This window comes from Cyrtonyx montezumae, unplaced genomic scaffold, assembly GCF_038088225.1.
Source record: "Cyrtonyx montezumae isolate F1298 unplaced genomic scaffold, pur_monq_1.0 scaffold_3, whole genome shotgun sequence".
NCBI classification, from domain to species: Eukaryota; Metazoa; Chordata; class Aves; order Galliformes; family Odontophoridae; genus Cyrtonyx; species Cyrtonyx montezumae.
This window is the reverse complement of record NW_027072034.1, coordinates 51,956,779-51,973,418: the sequence shown is the minus strand read 5'-3', so window position 1 is coordinate 51,973,418 and position 16,640 is coordinate 51,956,779. Positions and strand designations below refer to the sequence as shown.

General features: G+C 33.8%; 1 protein-coding gene across 1 annotated transcript in view; it reads left to right on the top strand.

Annotated features, from left to right (window-relative positions):
* The window catches only part of CFAP47 (cilia and flagella associated protein 47), a 225,927-nt gene that overhangs the window by 133,459 nt on the left and 75,828 nt on the right, over positions 1–16,640 (top strand). Inside the window, exon 53 of the mRNA XM_065741564.1 lies at positions 10,506–10,603. Coding sequence (XP_065597636.1) covers positions 10,506–10,603 — 98 coding nt within the window. The remainder of the gene's footprint in view (positions 1–10,505; positions 10,604–16,640) is intronic.

The window sequence follows — 16,640 nt, the reverse complement described above, 5'->3', positions numbered from 1 at the left end:
GAACTTAGAAGTGAACCCTGTCAAGAAGGGACCTCTTTTTTCACTGTAGTCTCTTGTAGGTTTGCATAGTAAAATAAAAGTTAACTCATAGTTTAAGGTTTAATTAGAAATTCACATATAATTTAGGTAATATTGTCAAATTAGTTTCCTAGTTAGTACTCCTATCTGTAAGTTTTGTATTCAAAGTATTTTGAAATGGTAGAGTTAAATGGGAAATTTATTGTGCACCTGAGCACTGCTGTTTGACTCTAAATTAAGAAGTATATCTTTTAAATTGCTTGATCTTTAAAGGAAAAAGAGAAAACAAACAAAAAAAAAACCACCATGTTTTTCTCAAAACTGATCACATCAATATGTATTCCCATTAGCAAATTGCAGTGGAGTAAACCTGTGACATATGACAATTCCATGTTAACTACCCTCTTACTTTGTAGGTAAGAAATCTTACAGTATCTTATAAAACCCAAGATATTTTCTATAATCTAGTTCATTCAATGTCTTTTTCATCTTGAATGAAAAGTAACACTTCTTAACGGTAGTTAACATTCGGTGTGTACCAATTCGTAAGAGTAGTTACTTGCTAGTGTGACACAACACTGGCACAAAAGTGGTGTAGTTTTATCTTCAGAAAGCTTATTTCGAATGTATACTCTTGACAATAATAGAATAGAACTTGAAATTCCGTAACAAAGAATATTTAACTATTTTAGGTGAATTTCACCACAGCGTATAATATATAGAAATCACAACTGCTGGAAGATTTTAAAAGAAATTCTACCAGACTTAGCTGCTAAAGCTTGGAACTGAGGGGTTTTCTAAACCCTTACAATTAAGTTGTGTCCTATTTGTGAGCGTTCTTCTGAGATTTGAAAATACTAGTTATGAGGAATGTGCTACTGTTCTGCATCCTTTTTTCCTCTGCACCTATTCTGATCCACCTCTCACAGAGCATTGTGTTGTACTGACGTGATCGTATTACATTCAATAATTTGTTTTTGAGTAAAATAAAAGGAAAAATGCATTGTGTACTATTCCTACATTGTTTCAGTTACAAAGGTTTTTATCAATTACAGAATCCTTCTGGTTTCATATTTGAATTTTTCAGGCTTCAGTTCTTAGGTGTTAAATTTTGTCTCCATTATGTCAAGGACCTCTTAGTAGCCAAAATGTATTCTTTCTGGAGGATTTTTATGCATTATAACAGTATCACGTATTAAAACAAGCCACTCACCCAAAAAACTATGACTGATTAGGTTTTCTTTCTATGGAACAATAACGCTTATTGTATGTGTAAGTGTCTTTATGTTTTGTGTTTATCAGTTGGGAACCGTTTTAAGGAACTTTTAGGACTAGAAATAATCTGAGAGTACAGTTTAACCTACTGTACCAAGGATATATGAACTGTGACTTCTGAGTTGTTTTTTTACTTTCTCAGGTGTGTTAAAAAAAATGTGTGTGACATAGCTTACTTCAGTTGTTCACCTGGAAACTGATTTCTTAGTATGTCACGTATTCCACCCATGTAAAATTGCACAGTGCTGTACTAAACCAGTGATTGAATACTATAATGCTGTGGTGCAGAAAAATAACAACAATAATAACAAAAAGTGTTGTTTTACTTCGTTGTTATTAGTAACTTATTGCAGCAATTAGTATTTATGGTTTTTCTACTACATCAAAAGAAGATATGCCTTTGCCTTCTGTACTTTTTCTCATCTCATTCCTACTTAAATGGTTTTGGATGTTTTCTTAATGCGTTCTTAGAGAGTAGTAATGATTATCCTGAATCTCCAGTGTGCATCCAAGGAAGATGAAGGACCCTGTTTTCCACAAACACTTTAGCAGATATATATGCCAGCATAATAGGAATGAGTGATGATCTTTTTGTTCCTTCCCTGAGGCTTTATAGGCCAATCCTCAGAGGCAGAGTTACAGCACATGATCTTCGGACTTTCCAGTTGTTATTTATGTAAATAGACTAAGATTTTACAGAATACTCAATAGAAATAAGGCCAAATATGGAAAGCAAAGAAAAATCAATAGGGCTTTTGAAAAAGTCTTAAGAGTTTTGTGTCATTTTAAAAGTTGTAAGTCAGTGCAGGGAAGGTTAGTGTAGAACTTGTTTATATGAATGGGATTAAGAAATTGACTCCCATATCTATCCAATATATGGGACTGGTATTGCATCTTTTTAGGACTGTCATCCAAGCTCTCCATGTGTTAGAATAGTGCCAAGAATTTGAGATGTGAGCTAGAGATTTAGACTGTGAATTGAGAGTATGCTAAGGCACTTGTTGGAATATTTGAGTATGGTAGTTGTCTAGGGAGTTATTACCTGCTACCTTCTTGCTTCTGGCAAATACATAGGTTACTCCGAAAGTAGTGCTTTCTCTATATTTCCATGGAAACTACAGCAGCTACAAAGAGTAAAGCAACACTGTTTGATAAAGCAAATTTTTAGTTACAAAACACTGTTTTTCAGCATAGTCACCACTACTAGACATGCATCTTCTGCCACACTCATAGAAGTCTGTATCAGTGGAGGTAACCCACTGTTGCTGTCACCAGTGCTGACATGCACCAGTTACTGCCTCTGAAGTTGTGGGCTGAGATAATAAAATAAGAAGACATTATTTTGCTAGCAGCCCTCCTATTTCTCTTTAAAGCTTTATTGATATAGTCTGCATGACCCAGGTAATCTGTCCTAGTTCTTCCCTGATTCTTTTCACGTGTCCTGAAAGCCATCAGTTGTTATCCTTTCCATCAGGAACATACAGATTATTTTTAGAAGCAAGAACAAGAACATTATAATCCTCTTCTTTCCTTAAAAATCTTTCTGAAAAGTGTACATAATCAGCAATGCTTATTTTATGTATTTTAAAATCATATTGACTACTAGATTCTTTCTGCTTTCATAAGTCTTTTCATGACTGCATAATAATTGCATACTTTGTGGACTCTTTTTTTTTTAATTATTTTTTCTTCTCAAGCATTTTGAATTGTCCTTTTCATTTTCCTACTATGAAGATACATACTTTTTTCATTCTTAGACTAGATTATCCTAAGTGTCTTCTCTCTTTAGCCTCAGCTTCTTTCTTTGCCAAGTCTTTGAACTATGGCAATTATAATAATCAAATAATATTCTTAAAGCAAATATAATTTATCCTCACATTAGAAGTTAAACAGTGCTTTAAAAGCATCTTAGCATTCTAAGCAACTAAAACACTTCATTATTTCACTCTTCAATTATATAAAATTTATTCTAATTATTGAAAGGTTCCAGTTCATCTTGCTTGGTATTTAAGCTACTAAAGCCATTACATAGTAATCTTCCCATAAATTCCCCCTAAGTTTCTGTTTATCACGATCTAATTTTAAATTTCATATAAGCTGTAGAAAAATTTAATCTTCTAAACTAAAACTAATAGATTTAGACAGTGAATAATGAAATAGTAATGCAAAGGCAGAGTTACGGCTTTCTCAAAAGATAGAGATGTCTGATCTGCAGGCCATTCATAAACATGCAGCCTTGGCCATTTTAAAGCTACTTGTGTTCCCAAAATCTACTCAATTTGTTTTCAGTGGCTCATACATGATAGATTCCTTTTGTAGTACATTGCTTCATCCTCTAAGTGCCCATTTCATCCTGCCTCTTCAGTGACTGTTCAGTGATGTATAATGCAAGCCTGGAGTTCTTTACAGTGTGTGGACATAAGTTTCTAATAAGGGAAACAGGGTCAGGAAAGGCTATCAACACTGTGACCACAGTTTGAATGTTTTATGATGGACCTTCAAATTTATTCCTCTAGGACATATCTCACAAATAAGTGACAACTATTAATAATAATAAATAATAATAGTATTTGTTATTGTTTTTTGAAATCCATTGTATTTTGGGTCATGATGCTGTATGGGAACTGTTGAATCATAGGATGAAATATACCATCCTCTGTACTATTCCATCTGAATTCCTTTCTTTAGAATTATTTGCCCTACAGATGCTAAGGTGTGCTGAATTGCTCTTCTGTATTTAGAATTTTCTTAAACTTTGTTCACTTTCTGTTCACATGTCACATTGTCTGCAAAGCATAAAAATCTGAGGGGAGATGGAGACTAACACCAAATAGATTACTCACATTTTCATCTGTTGATGAACTTTTGATTATATCAATACTTGTGTCAAAAGTTGTTGGTATCTGCATGATGTAATAGAATATATATTGTAGAACCATAGAATATCCTGAGTTGAAAGGGACCCAGAAGAACCATGGAGTCCAACTCCTGGCTCTGCACAGGTCCATCTAAAATTCAAACCCTGTGTCCGAGAGAGTTGTCCGAAAGCGCCTCAAACTCTGACAGTGTGGGGCTATGCCCACAGCCCTGGACAGCCTGTTCCATGCCCACCGCTCTCTGGTTAAGAACACCCAGCTTCACTCTCCCCTGAGGTAGCTCCGTGCTGTTCAATATCCTCTGAGCTTACCCTCAATGCCACAATTTCCTAAGGAAATGCTATGCTGTTTGTAGCTGACTGTAAATTTATGTAGATAGCTCTATGCAAATTACGTATACATTATTTTATGTATATACTGTAAACCTGTAAGGATCCAATTAATGTCTGAGGAATATTAAAATATTATTTCAAGCAATGTTACAAGGAATGCATTAAATGAACTTTCATTGCTAGGGTTACTAAGATGTGTTTATTTGCAAAAAATGACATTTTAGTGCAAAGTTTGTCTTGCCATGTAATGCAAAAGCATTTTTAAAAGCTATACAGATTGTTTACTTTTACTTTTACCTCAGGTGTAAAAACATAAGCTAAAGAATAAAAGTGTCAACTTTAAATTAATAATAAGAAGAAAATATAGATACATTGCCTTTCCAAGGATGAGCTATTCCTCACATAGCAAAAATGGTTATTAGTATTTGCCTTTTTGCATCATTTTGAGGTTCTAGCATAATAGAATTGCAACATTCTCGTAATGTGTTAGTGTTAGCTTTCTCCATAAATTAAGTTCACATACATTAAGTTCACATGGAAAATACATCTGAGGATAAATGTCTAGAGTCAATTAAAATAAGATTTAATTTATAAATAGTTGTCAGCAGAGGAATGTGTCTGCTGAAACAGAAAGATTGCATTTCTCAGCTGGGAGAACCATTAAAGAGACACCATTAAAAGAAATATTCAAAACCTTATTGTAAAACATTGTTTGGACATATTTTAACTAGTTAAATATTTGGCATAGATGCTGAGGTTTTTCTTAAATAAGTTGGAAGAAACACATTAAATTTAAGTTAACAGTATTAGCTATAAGTATATAATGGTAGAAAGTGCATATTGTCAGGAAAATACTACAGGTGTTTGTATAATTCTTAGATTGCTAGGGCCAGTCAGATTTGAAAAATGAGCAACATGAATCATCATTTAGTCTGTTTGAAACAATTTATTTTTAGAAATCTTTATTCTTCATCTAGTAAAACAAACTAAATAGACATGAATCATATGTATAGCTGATTAGTTTTCTTGAGCAACAGCTCTTTTCCCTTAGAGATGACTCCAGTGAGGTATTTGCATATGGGCAGAAAGAAGTCAACATTTTGATTTTCCCTATCCTAGCAGTGGAGAGCTCTTCATATGTTGATAATGATTGCATACTACAATGTTGCATATCATAAGGGTATAGGTAAAATGTCTTTGAAAGTTAAATTTCATGTTCTATGAAGTACAATAACATATGATAAGAACAACATTTAGGTTATCCAGCTAAAGAGAATTTATATAACTAATAGCCTTGAAAACTTTTTATAGAAGCAAGAAATCAAGCTGTTTTATTCCCTTGCCTGTTATTGCTAAAAAACATATCTCAAAAGACACATCTAAGAGCATTCTTAATGATACACCTAAAGCTAAACTTGAATTTATTCCTTTCATTGCTATACCAGCTCTGCAAATGTTAGGTGAAAATACTGTGAAAGAATACACATTTAAATTGAAAATATTACCTTAATTCATCCTTTTGCTTAAATAATCATACTTATGGTGCCAATATGAGAAAACTGTATAACAGGAATAAAGCATTTGAAATGACATTATTTACAATTTCTCTCTCTCATCAATATTTACCCTTGTAAAACACCCTATTGGCCTATAATTTTCAGGACACTAAGGCAAATCTTCCTTTATCACCAGTGATGTGCAATCCAGCTGAATGATAGGCAGCTGTATCCTAATCAGGAGAGAAGAATCTTTTCTATTTTTAACCCAGTATATAACTGCTGATGTTTGGCAGCAAATCTAATGGGTGACATAGCAGGTATAGGATGAAAGGTAATTTTAGAGAAAGGACGAGGAAGGGGAAATAAGAACAGAAATCTCAGTTTGTGGCTGACAAGACAGTAATGTATTCTAATCGAAGTGAGCAGAGTAAAGCATCTTGTCAGCAGAAGGAAGGGGATTGCACAACTGGTAACTCTGGGAAATGATACGAAGTATAAGATTAAAAGTATATGGCTTTAACAAATGTAGTTTGTTAAGCCAAATTTTATAACATTTTTGCATTACTGAAAAGTAGGACCAGATTCTTGGCTGACTAGATGTTCAACTATGGAGGAAAATACAATGTTCTTTCAATGTCACGTAAACCAGAATGAGACTTGAAACCTGTGAAATACCTGTGAAAATTTTAACTTGATCACTATATTGAAAGCTCAAATTTAATATTCATCTATATTATAATTTAATGGTTCTGTCTTTTAAATAAATAATTTTCTATTCTCAGAAGTAATTACTAGGGATAAATATTAATCAAAGAAATTGGCTTGCTGCTATGAAGAAGTGAAACAGAAATATGATTTTTTTTCATCAAATTCTGGGTAACTATACGTAATAGAAATTATACAGCTTCCCTGGATCCCAGTTCTTTGATATATGAAAAAGTAGGGTAAGTTCTAAAAAAAAAAACCCTTATAATAGTAATAAAAAATAAGTTGTTTTATAATACCGTTTGAATTTGCAGTAGCTGACATGAAGGATCCTGCTTTGCTCTAACCGTTCATATCTGATGCTAGACCATTACTAGCAAGGGCAAAAGTCTACTGATGAAGGGAGAGGCTGAGGGACAAGAACAGTGTACTGTGTCTAATCTGGGTGGACCTCATTGTAGGAGGAAAGGAAAAGGCTTTAAACTGAAAGGAGGAGATTTAGCTTAAATGCTAGGTCAAACGTTTTTCTCAGAAGGTGGTAATGTGCTGGCACAGCTGCCCAGAGAAGCTGTGGTGCCTCATCCCTGGAGGCACTCAAGGCCAGGTTGGATGGGGTCCTGGGCAGCCTGAGCTGGTGCAGGGCAGCCGTGCCCATGGCAGGGGTTGGGGTGGGTGGGCTTTGAGTTCTCTTCCAGGCCAAACCATTCTGTGATTCTACACTTTGGCACTGAGAACAGACTTGAAAAGCATTCAGAATGTCAGTGCAAATTTAGAAATGAATCACAGAATTGTAGAATTGTTGGAAGGGACCTCTAGAGATCATGGAGTCCAACCCCTTGCCAAAGCAGCTCCCTAGACCAGGTTGCACAGGTAGGTTCCCACGCACATCTGTGTGGAACTTCCTGTGCTTCAGTTTGTGATCATTTCCCCTTGTCTTACTGCTACACACTGCTGAGAAGAGTCCAGCCTCATTCATGAATGAAGTTCAGTAATAAGTGTGTGTGTTTGTGTTAGAATTCCTTGTTTTGGGTTGTTAAATTTATAAGTACATCACACTCAGAAGTGAGACATCTTATGTGAGGGAAAATCCATCATGGAGCATTTCTGATTTAGAATAAAAATTTTCAGAGGTAGACAAAAGAGGTATCTATTTTAATGCCAGTTTTTAAACATGTGGAAAATGGAAAAAGGGAATAGATTTGATCTTGATCTGTTATTTCTATTCTGCATTTCTAATGCTTGTAAAATGTTTAAAAGTTTATACATAAAAAAGATCCACATGTAAAAGCCACAGTGTAAAAATAAAACAAAATCCCCAAACGCATAGAAAAGCAACTCTTATAGTCAACATGATATTCCAAAAAAAGAGTCTGGATAACTGTAAAATAGGGTTCTTTTTAAGAACTTTACATTTTTTACCATTCTACCTGCTATTATATGTAAGGTATCCATTTGTATATCTCATTTTTAAAAGGGTAACATCAAGATGTACGGAGAGAGCTGGTTAGGGGCAGCTACTGAATACCTAGCATAATGCAAGTAGATCACCTCATGACAATAGATGTTGTCTTCCAAAACTTCTTGTCAACATAAAATTCCAAAATATTTGACCTGATTTTAACTACCTTGGGGAAGATTCCAGACAAGGAAAAGAAAGAAAAGAAAAAAAGAATAGCCCATAAACTTCTACTGTATACATTAGTAAAGGACTTATAGCAGACTTATTTTCACTCATGCAAGTTCTTTGAATTTGAAACAGAAAGAACAACCTATAACTTAAGGAACATTCAAAAGCAATTGTTTTGAGATTAATCTGCTTATATAAGATAGAGAGCTAATGCTTTTGTGGATTTGATAACTTTTGAAGTGACTTCTGAGTATCTCTGAGGTTAAGAACTAGGTAACTTCTTGTAAATTTCCTTGAGAAGAATTTCACAGTAAAATTAGGCTGTAATAACTTGAGAATGAGGATACTTGAAATAAATTGGCTTTTGGCGAGCTCATCCAAACATATTACATAGATTAAGACCTGAGAAGAGACTCACCTGTAAAGTCACTGATATCAGGCTTAAGGCTTACAGAGAGCAAAACCCAAAGCTTCATTTTTTTGACAATGCAAGTGGTTGGTAGAAGCAACCATACAACCATGCTTTTACTGAGTAAAAGTTGACAGAACATCAGTTTACACAAGTTGAGTTAGTAATGCTAAACAGTATTTGTATGAGTTTAGTAAAGGCTACACTGCAAACATGCATTGGAAGATACTCCATAAACAGAGAACTGCCAGGTTTTTTTTTCAAGATGTTAAGAAAACTGTTCAAATGAAACATTTTCTTTAGAGAATGAAAGTTAAAAATCTGAATACTATTTTCAAATGCATACAGAATATTCCCTAACGAATGCAGTAGCTATTTCCCAGAAGGTAATTTTTGGGCTGTGATGTAATGTTCATTTAATGTCTCTGGAAAAGAAGAAAAAAAAAAGAAAAAGACTTGATTTTCTACATCTGACTAGAATTGAAAGAGAAATAGATATAAACTTTCAATCAGATGAAAATTCAAATGCAAATAAAAACTTTTGAGTTTCTTAGAAAAATAATAATAAAAAAGCCTTAGTAGCTAAGAATACTTGAAGTCAAAACTATAAAGAAAGCTACTATACCTAAAAGCTATGCTTTTATTGTCAGAGTCAGGAATTAGAGTAGTTTTATACAATTTGTGTAAACATAACTAGTGAATTTATATGTAAAAGCATATAATGTATATAATATGTAAAGAAAAAAAGGCAAGTATAATGTCTACATTATGATAATTATGAAGTACAGAAAAAATGATTTAGGAAAGCTAGGATTGCAAGGGAAAAGTCTTCTGTGGCTTCATAAGTGATCTCTAGATGTCACAGAGGATTGTGGCAAAAAAACAGGTGTGGAAGGCTCAGGGCTTTCTTCTCTGAGTTTATAGTCACTCTGTGTCATGGGGTTTGGTGCACTTCATCTTTTGTATGTATTGGCAGAATTTCCCACTGCTCTTTTTTGGACTAGATAATGCAAAGTACTGAAGGGAATCAGATCCTCTGGATTTCTGAATAGTTTATTCTGTGATTAAATGTGGGATTATAGAGGTTGAGTTTTTTTTGTTTTGTTTTTTTGACCAGTCTTGTTAACAAAATTTAGGATTTGTAACGAATCTGGTCTTGTAAGATATTGTTGATGTTCTATTGTTTTGATGCATGTATTCAGCACCTTTCAGCAGTCTCTTAAGTGCATTCTTGGTTGTTATCAAAATATTCAAAACTCATGAAAAACTGATAGAAAAATAAATTACAGTATAAATCAATGAATGAATACTTTTGAACGTGTATATGAGGATGGATTCCACGTAACTGAAAATTCTGATCTGTTTAAAACAAAAAGCACACTTTTTTTAATTCATTTTGTATTCTTTCTATTAATATGGTCTATTAGATTAAAAAAATTTTTTTGGAAGGAAAGCAGTTGTGAATCAGTGATTTTTAAAACTCTAAAAAATATGATATTCAAGTAAAATAATCTGCCAAAGTGCTATTTCCTTTCAATTTGTGTATATATTGATTTTGTTACTATTTAGAACCCAGACAAGAAAGGATTAGATAGGGCAGTTGACTGACAGCAATTAAATCAATCCATGAATTTCTTTCTCTCCAAATGAGCAATGACTGGTAGTTCTGTTAAAAGTCAAAATTTCTCATTGATTTGAATGCTGCTAGGAGTGATCACCTCGTGAGATGATTTATGGAATATTTTATTCTCTTGTACATAGGAGGAGGAACTACTTCAAATTACGAAGTGTGGTTTTCCTTAAAGATTAACAGCATACCTGCAGCACCTGAGAAGATGATAGATGTGAAATGCAGAGCTCTGGTAAGGTTACTCTATTTTTTTTCTATTCCATTAGGAAGAAAACAATTTTACTATTGCTCTGGCTGCTGTTACAGATTTATTGGTTTTATTAGGTTACCGCCTGGTTTTTGCATAATAAAGCTCATTACTAATGTAAGACCTCAGGTAAACTCAGTGATATGAACTCAAATGGATGCTTGAAAAAAAATGATTACTGTACCATATTTAAATAATTGTAATCTGCTGTAATCTACATTTGGTTTTGGAATTTGCATTTGGTTTTTGAGCTCCATAAATACTTCATGCAGTTTACATATTGACCACAGTGACGTAAGTGTCTTTTGGTATAGTCCTTCCTTACAGATGTAAATTTGTTTTGTCATTTGGATTTCATTAATTGTTTGAATGTACTTAATCATATCTGTATTACTAGATAAACATGTACTTTCACTCACAGTAAGATAATTAAATTATTTTAGGAATTTTAGAAGAATGACTGCATAATATTAGATAAATCTTATGTTTTAAAGCACTTAAGTGAATAAAGATAAAATATCTCTTGATTTTCAGAGCTATTAAGTTAGTTATAGTCTTTAAATGGATGTTTGCTTTATTTAGCTAGTAGTCCTGTGTTCTGCATGAATTGTAGACAGTGAAGAAACATCGACTTGTAGTGAAACTTCTAGAATTTCTCCAGAAGTGATAAAACTAAATGGATAAAATCAGTGGAGGAAGATAGAAAGCCATTTGGATTTTAGTAGTTCTTATTTCAATCTACATTAGTCAAAGGGAAGATCTTAAAAAGTTTCCATACAGCACAGAAAAAAACACAGCTTTCCATGAAGGAAATTTGAAATATCATTTGAAAATTTTGTTAAATCCTATTAACCTTACAAAATGATTCATAGCACAAAAAGCTCTTATATCAAAATCTAGTGTGTAACAAACTTGGTCGATGGCTGTGCCTGACCATACCAACCACTGAAATGAAATTTTAGAAATGCTGTTAGACAGATCGCATTATTTGTTTCAGGACTCAAGTGAGCTGTCTTACTTATAACCTGCAATTGCTTTTATAAATTGTTACAGAAAATGTTGAATTGTGAAGCTGTGATTAAAACACTTATATGAAATAATAGATTTTTCTTTTTTTTTCTCAATCTATTAACAGAAGAATATTTTGCCAAAGAGAGAATAGCTTCTCCTCTGGAGAAAGCAGAGTAACTCTTGATCTTGTTTCCTGTTCTTCATGTTTTTCTGCTCAGTGTGTGCATGGCAAGCATCCATTAAGTTGGAACTAGTGCTTATCGGCACCCCTGGGAACATAAAAATTATTATAAATATTTTCCAGCACAAAAATATGAATTCTAGCAGCCTAGACCTACGTGTAGCCTCTCGTGCAAGGGCTGGCAGGGTGAAGTAATTGAGCGTGAGAAGGCCTTAGTTTTCGAAGTTATAGCCTGCTTCCATTCCTAAGTTTATTACCACTATTAAAGGTGTGCAATGAGACTGATCAGGGAGTGGGATCCTGAACACATAGGGAAGTCTAGTTTAGCAAAGTTTCATTTTGTGGAATAAAGGTACTTTAATTTTCCTACAAGTAGGCTTTGTCTGTTTTGTGTTCGCATCACTTTGGCTATGCCTTCTAAATAATTAGGAATTCAGCTTTGAATTCTTAAAGCACTAATTTCTGTAAACAAGTGTACATCTACACTAAAGAATGATACTTTGGCTTATTTACCTCTAACTGAGATCTTTGCACATGATAGTAGTAATAGTTTAATGTAAAGAACTGCAAATGGACTTAGAATTGCCAAGAAGCAACATTTCTTTTTTCAATGGTGTATTAGTTATTTCAAATGCAGCTTGCGTTTTCTTTGACATTTTTTTAAATTATGTAAGTTGTATACTTGTAAAACTCCTCAGAAAACCCCAGAATACTGATATTAGTTCTCTAATTAAGAATGTAACTGTTTTGTTATGCTCTGATTAAATAGATGGATTAATCAGTATTCCTGACTTAAGCCTTATAGGTAGCAAAACCCCACACAGTTTCTTGCTTCAGCAAGATTGGGAAAAAGTTACAAAATGAAGACATTAAAACTAGTCCTATTCTGGGGTCTACTCTTCACTTTTTTCTCACTCAACACCAGATATGATTTTCCTTTCTGATGGATGTATGTGTAGCAGTTTGGAATAACGCTTGGGTGACTGTAGAAGTAGAAGCCATCTGATCTGTTTTAATTACATAACTTTTTTACAGAGGCACCACATTAAGAGATTGTACAAAAGAAAGGTTCGTTTTCTAAAGATCACACCACTTCCCTAGCTCTTTTCTTCTTTTGTTCATTCACTTGAAGTGAACCTGCTTGAAAGGAGGCATCTGTGTTAGCCTCTAAGTTCGTAGCAATAGCATGTTATTAGAGCATTTCCTGATTATTCCCATTTCCATTTATGTTGCATAGCAATCCTGGAGTGCATGCACTGAAACACTTTTGGATGAGATGTAACTGGAAAATGAACTCATCTAATTTTCTCCAACTACTAGTAGGTGCTCAGCTCACTGGATTAAACTAGAACTACTTTAAAGTAAAAAAAAAAAATCAACACAGCTTGTGCTGGTCTGCAGGTCTACTCCTTTTGTGCCTCACTGCGTGCTAACATAGGTAAATTTTTGCACCCAGTCTTTTGTAAATTTTCCAGCCAAAAGAGGTCCCATAATATTTTTATGAGTTTAAATATCCTGAGAACTGCATTATGTCAGTGGATAAGTATAATGTGGAAAGCTTGTTAAAATTCAACCAGAAATAATGCAGATACAACTTACAATTTAGACTATGCTTCATTTTCATTTATTATTTGAAGAGCATAGATCAAGAATGCATTTTGTAGTTTTGTAACTTGTACATTTTAGTTGACATTTTTCTTCAAACATTCACTGAAGACTAAAAGCCCATAGATTTTAGATGATTTGACTTACTGAAAAAGACAAAAGTATTTCCTGTAGTTTCTGAATCAGAGTAGAAGTGATTATATAACAGTGACAGCATGGACTTATCTCTGGCATTTATGTAATCATCATTCTTAATAGAAAGGAGGGATCAATGTCTGTTATTTTTTGAAGGTTGTTATTCAGCTTTTTATAATGAAAATGCTGTTTGATTTAAATTCCTATAAAGCTATATGAAAAAATACAGCCAAAATATTAAAAGAGGAGCCTCAATTATTCTGACTATTGAGACTGTGTTAGTTTAGTCTCCAGTACTAGTTGCATAAAAGTAACTAAAAGGTCATACTTTTATTACCCTTTGGAAGATGCTTCTACTGAACAAATCCCAGCTAAAGTTACTTGAGAGAAGAGTGGAGTACAGATTATCACTATGCATTTCATGGAAAGCAGTAGTCATTGTGTACTTAGTAATGATGTAAACAGAGTACAGTGAGAAGCTTTTAAATGACAAATTAGAATTTGTTAATTCATACGCCTTACTCATAATTATTAATTATAAAATACTTCAAAGCATTGTAAGTTGTTTGTACACTTGTTTCTTTAGACCTACATGCAAGGAAAAGAATCAAATTCTAAAAATTTTGCCAAATGAAAATTAAGTATCTTCAGCTATTAATAGCATTGCAACAAATAAAATAATCTCTTTTTGATTACTGAATTTTACTTTAATCTTGACTATGGGTTTCCTAATTGGCCACAGTAGTAAAGAGGTTGAATTTAGTCTGATAAATTCAGGTTCTCGGTCTCTTAGAAAACTGAAGTTTAAACATTAGCAGTTCAACATTAACAGATTGTCTTGCAAATGACATTTGGATTTATTCAGACTGTGTGTAGAGGTGAACAAGAAATCAGAAACTTAAGCTTTTGTTTAAAATGCCTAAATAGTTGGCAGTTATTGCTTCAACCACATGTACTCTTCACCGGCCGTGTAATTGATGTAGAAAGCTCAACAGTGTATATTGCTGAATCACTGAGTCAACAGACCTTCCAACCCATACAAGTATTTGAAAAATAGTTTTGGCTTTCTTGAAAGGAAGTATCCAGTGTATGAGATCCAAGGAGTATCTGACAATAGAACAAAGCCTGACAGGAATGTTTTCTTGCCTGCACTTGCAAAATTCTTGAGAACTGTTGTTTTCAGTGAAAACAGTGACAATTAGATTTTTGTTCTAGAATATTCTCTGTGTGTTATGCAAGCAATAATTATAGTGTCAGTCTTTTAAATTGCAAAGGAACTTGTTTCCTTAATGATTATAAATTCTCTCTTTAGATCTACATAACGAAAGTTACAGTAGACAGAAGATCTAGGACATCTAAATTAATTATCATTTTATTGCTACTCACTGAGCATCTTGATGCTGATACTGAAGTGGGGATGTAAATAATCTCATTAGTATCATCATAAAAATGAAAGAATATTAATTACTATCAGAGTTGGTTACTAGTTAAAAAAAAAATGAAATACTTATCTCATTAGCATGGGCTCAGAGTAGGAGCAGAATATTTGCTTCCACACATGAAACTTTAGTCATTAGTGACAGAGTATGCAATAATCAGTCATTACTGCTATTCTACTGTAGTTTGATTAGATTCTGGTAAATGACTGTAAGTTAGTTTTTTGTTGAGTACTCCAGAAAATCTTGGAAGCACAGCATTATGAGAAATGTTGATCACTTCTTTTTCTTGATTAGCCCTGTGCCTACTCATAACATTTCACTGATATAATCTTAGTCATGTTTGTAGCTTCATGCCATGAGAGAACTTTCTAACCTCAACACATCAGATTTTCACAGAATCATAGAATTGTTTGAATTAGAAGGGACCCTTAAAGGGCCATCTGATCCAACTCCTCTGCAATGAACAAGGACACCTACAGCTACATCAGAGTGCTCAGAGCTCCGTCCAACCTGACCTATAGTGTCTCTGGGGATGGGGAATCCTGTACCTCTCTGGGCAACGTATTCCAACCTTATCATAAAAAAACTTCTTCCTTATATCCTGTCTAAACCTCTCCTTCAGTTTGAAACTATTTCCCCTTGTCCTGTTACAGCAGCCCCCTTCTTTCTTATAGCCCCTCTTAAGGTAGTGACAGGCTGCTCTCAGGTCTTCCTGGAGCCTTCTTTTCTCCAGGTTGAATAGCTCCAGCTCTCTCAGCCTATCCTTGTAATAGAGGTTTTACATCCCTTGCATTGTTTTTATGGCCCTCTGGATGCACAGCAGGTCCACATCTCTCCTGCACTGAGGACACAACAATGCAGAGTAGAGGGGCAGCCTCACTTGACATGCTGACCACGTATGATATTTATAGCCATTCATTAATAATCCACTGCCTGAACTTTTTTATCTAATTACATTGCAGATGCCTACACAATCATGAATACTGTATAAATCAGAATGATGCATGAAGAAACAAAAATGGTAAATGCGTTACATGAATCACAGAGGCTATCATTAAGCACAGCCATAAATATATCGACTTAATTTTCAATCCACTATGGTATACCCATAGTAAAAACACAAATTTCTACACCTTAGATGTTAAATGAATTAAAACAATTGGAATAATATCCTAGAAGTAATTCTGTTCTTTCAGTCACTGTTGTCATTATGTGCAGAAATCATCAGAACTCACTAAGTCTTCCAAAGCCTCTTTTAATCAATTGGAATTGTGAATTAACAGTACAAATTATAGAATTTGAAAACCAAACAGCGAAACCAACAGAAAGTAACTGCAGCTATCTGTCACAGCATTGTATGGGTAGATACAATTAGCTCAGGAACTCAAGTTTTTGTTTCTATATACATCCAAAATCCAGAGACAATACTAACTGTATTATTCTAAATAAGAAATAGACAAAGAATTACTTAAATACTTAACCTTTCTGACATTCACTAATATCTCTGTAAGATTTAGTCTGTGCCTGAGAGAAATGATTGAGGGAGACATACTTTGTTAGTTGCAAACTGGTATGTTAGAAGTTATTTGAAAACTGATATTATCCTAAAATTCTGCATCTCCTGGACTTCCCTGGGACTGTTAGTTACATG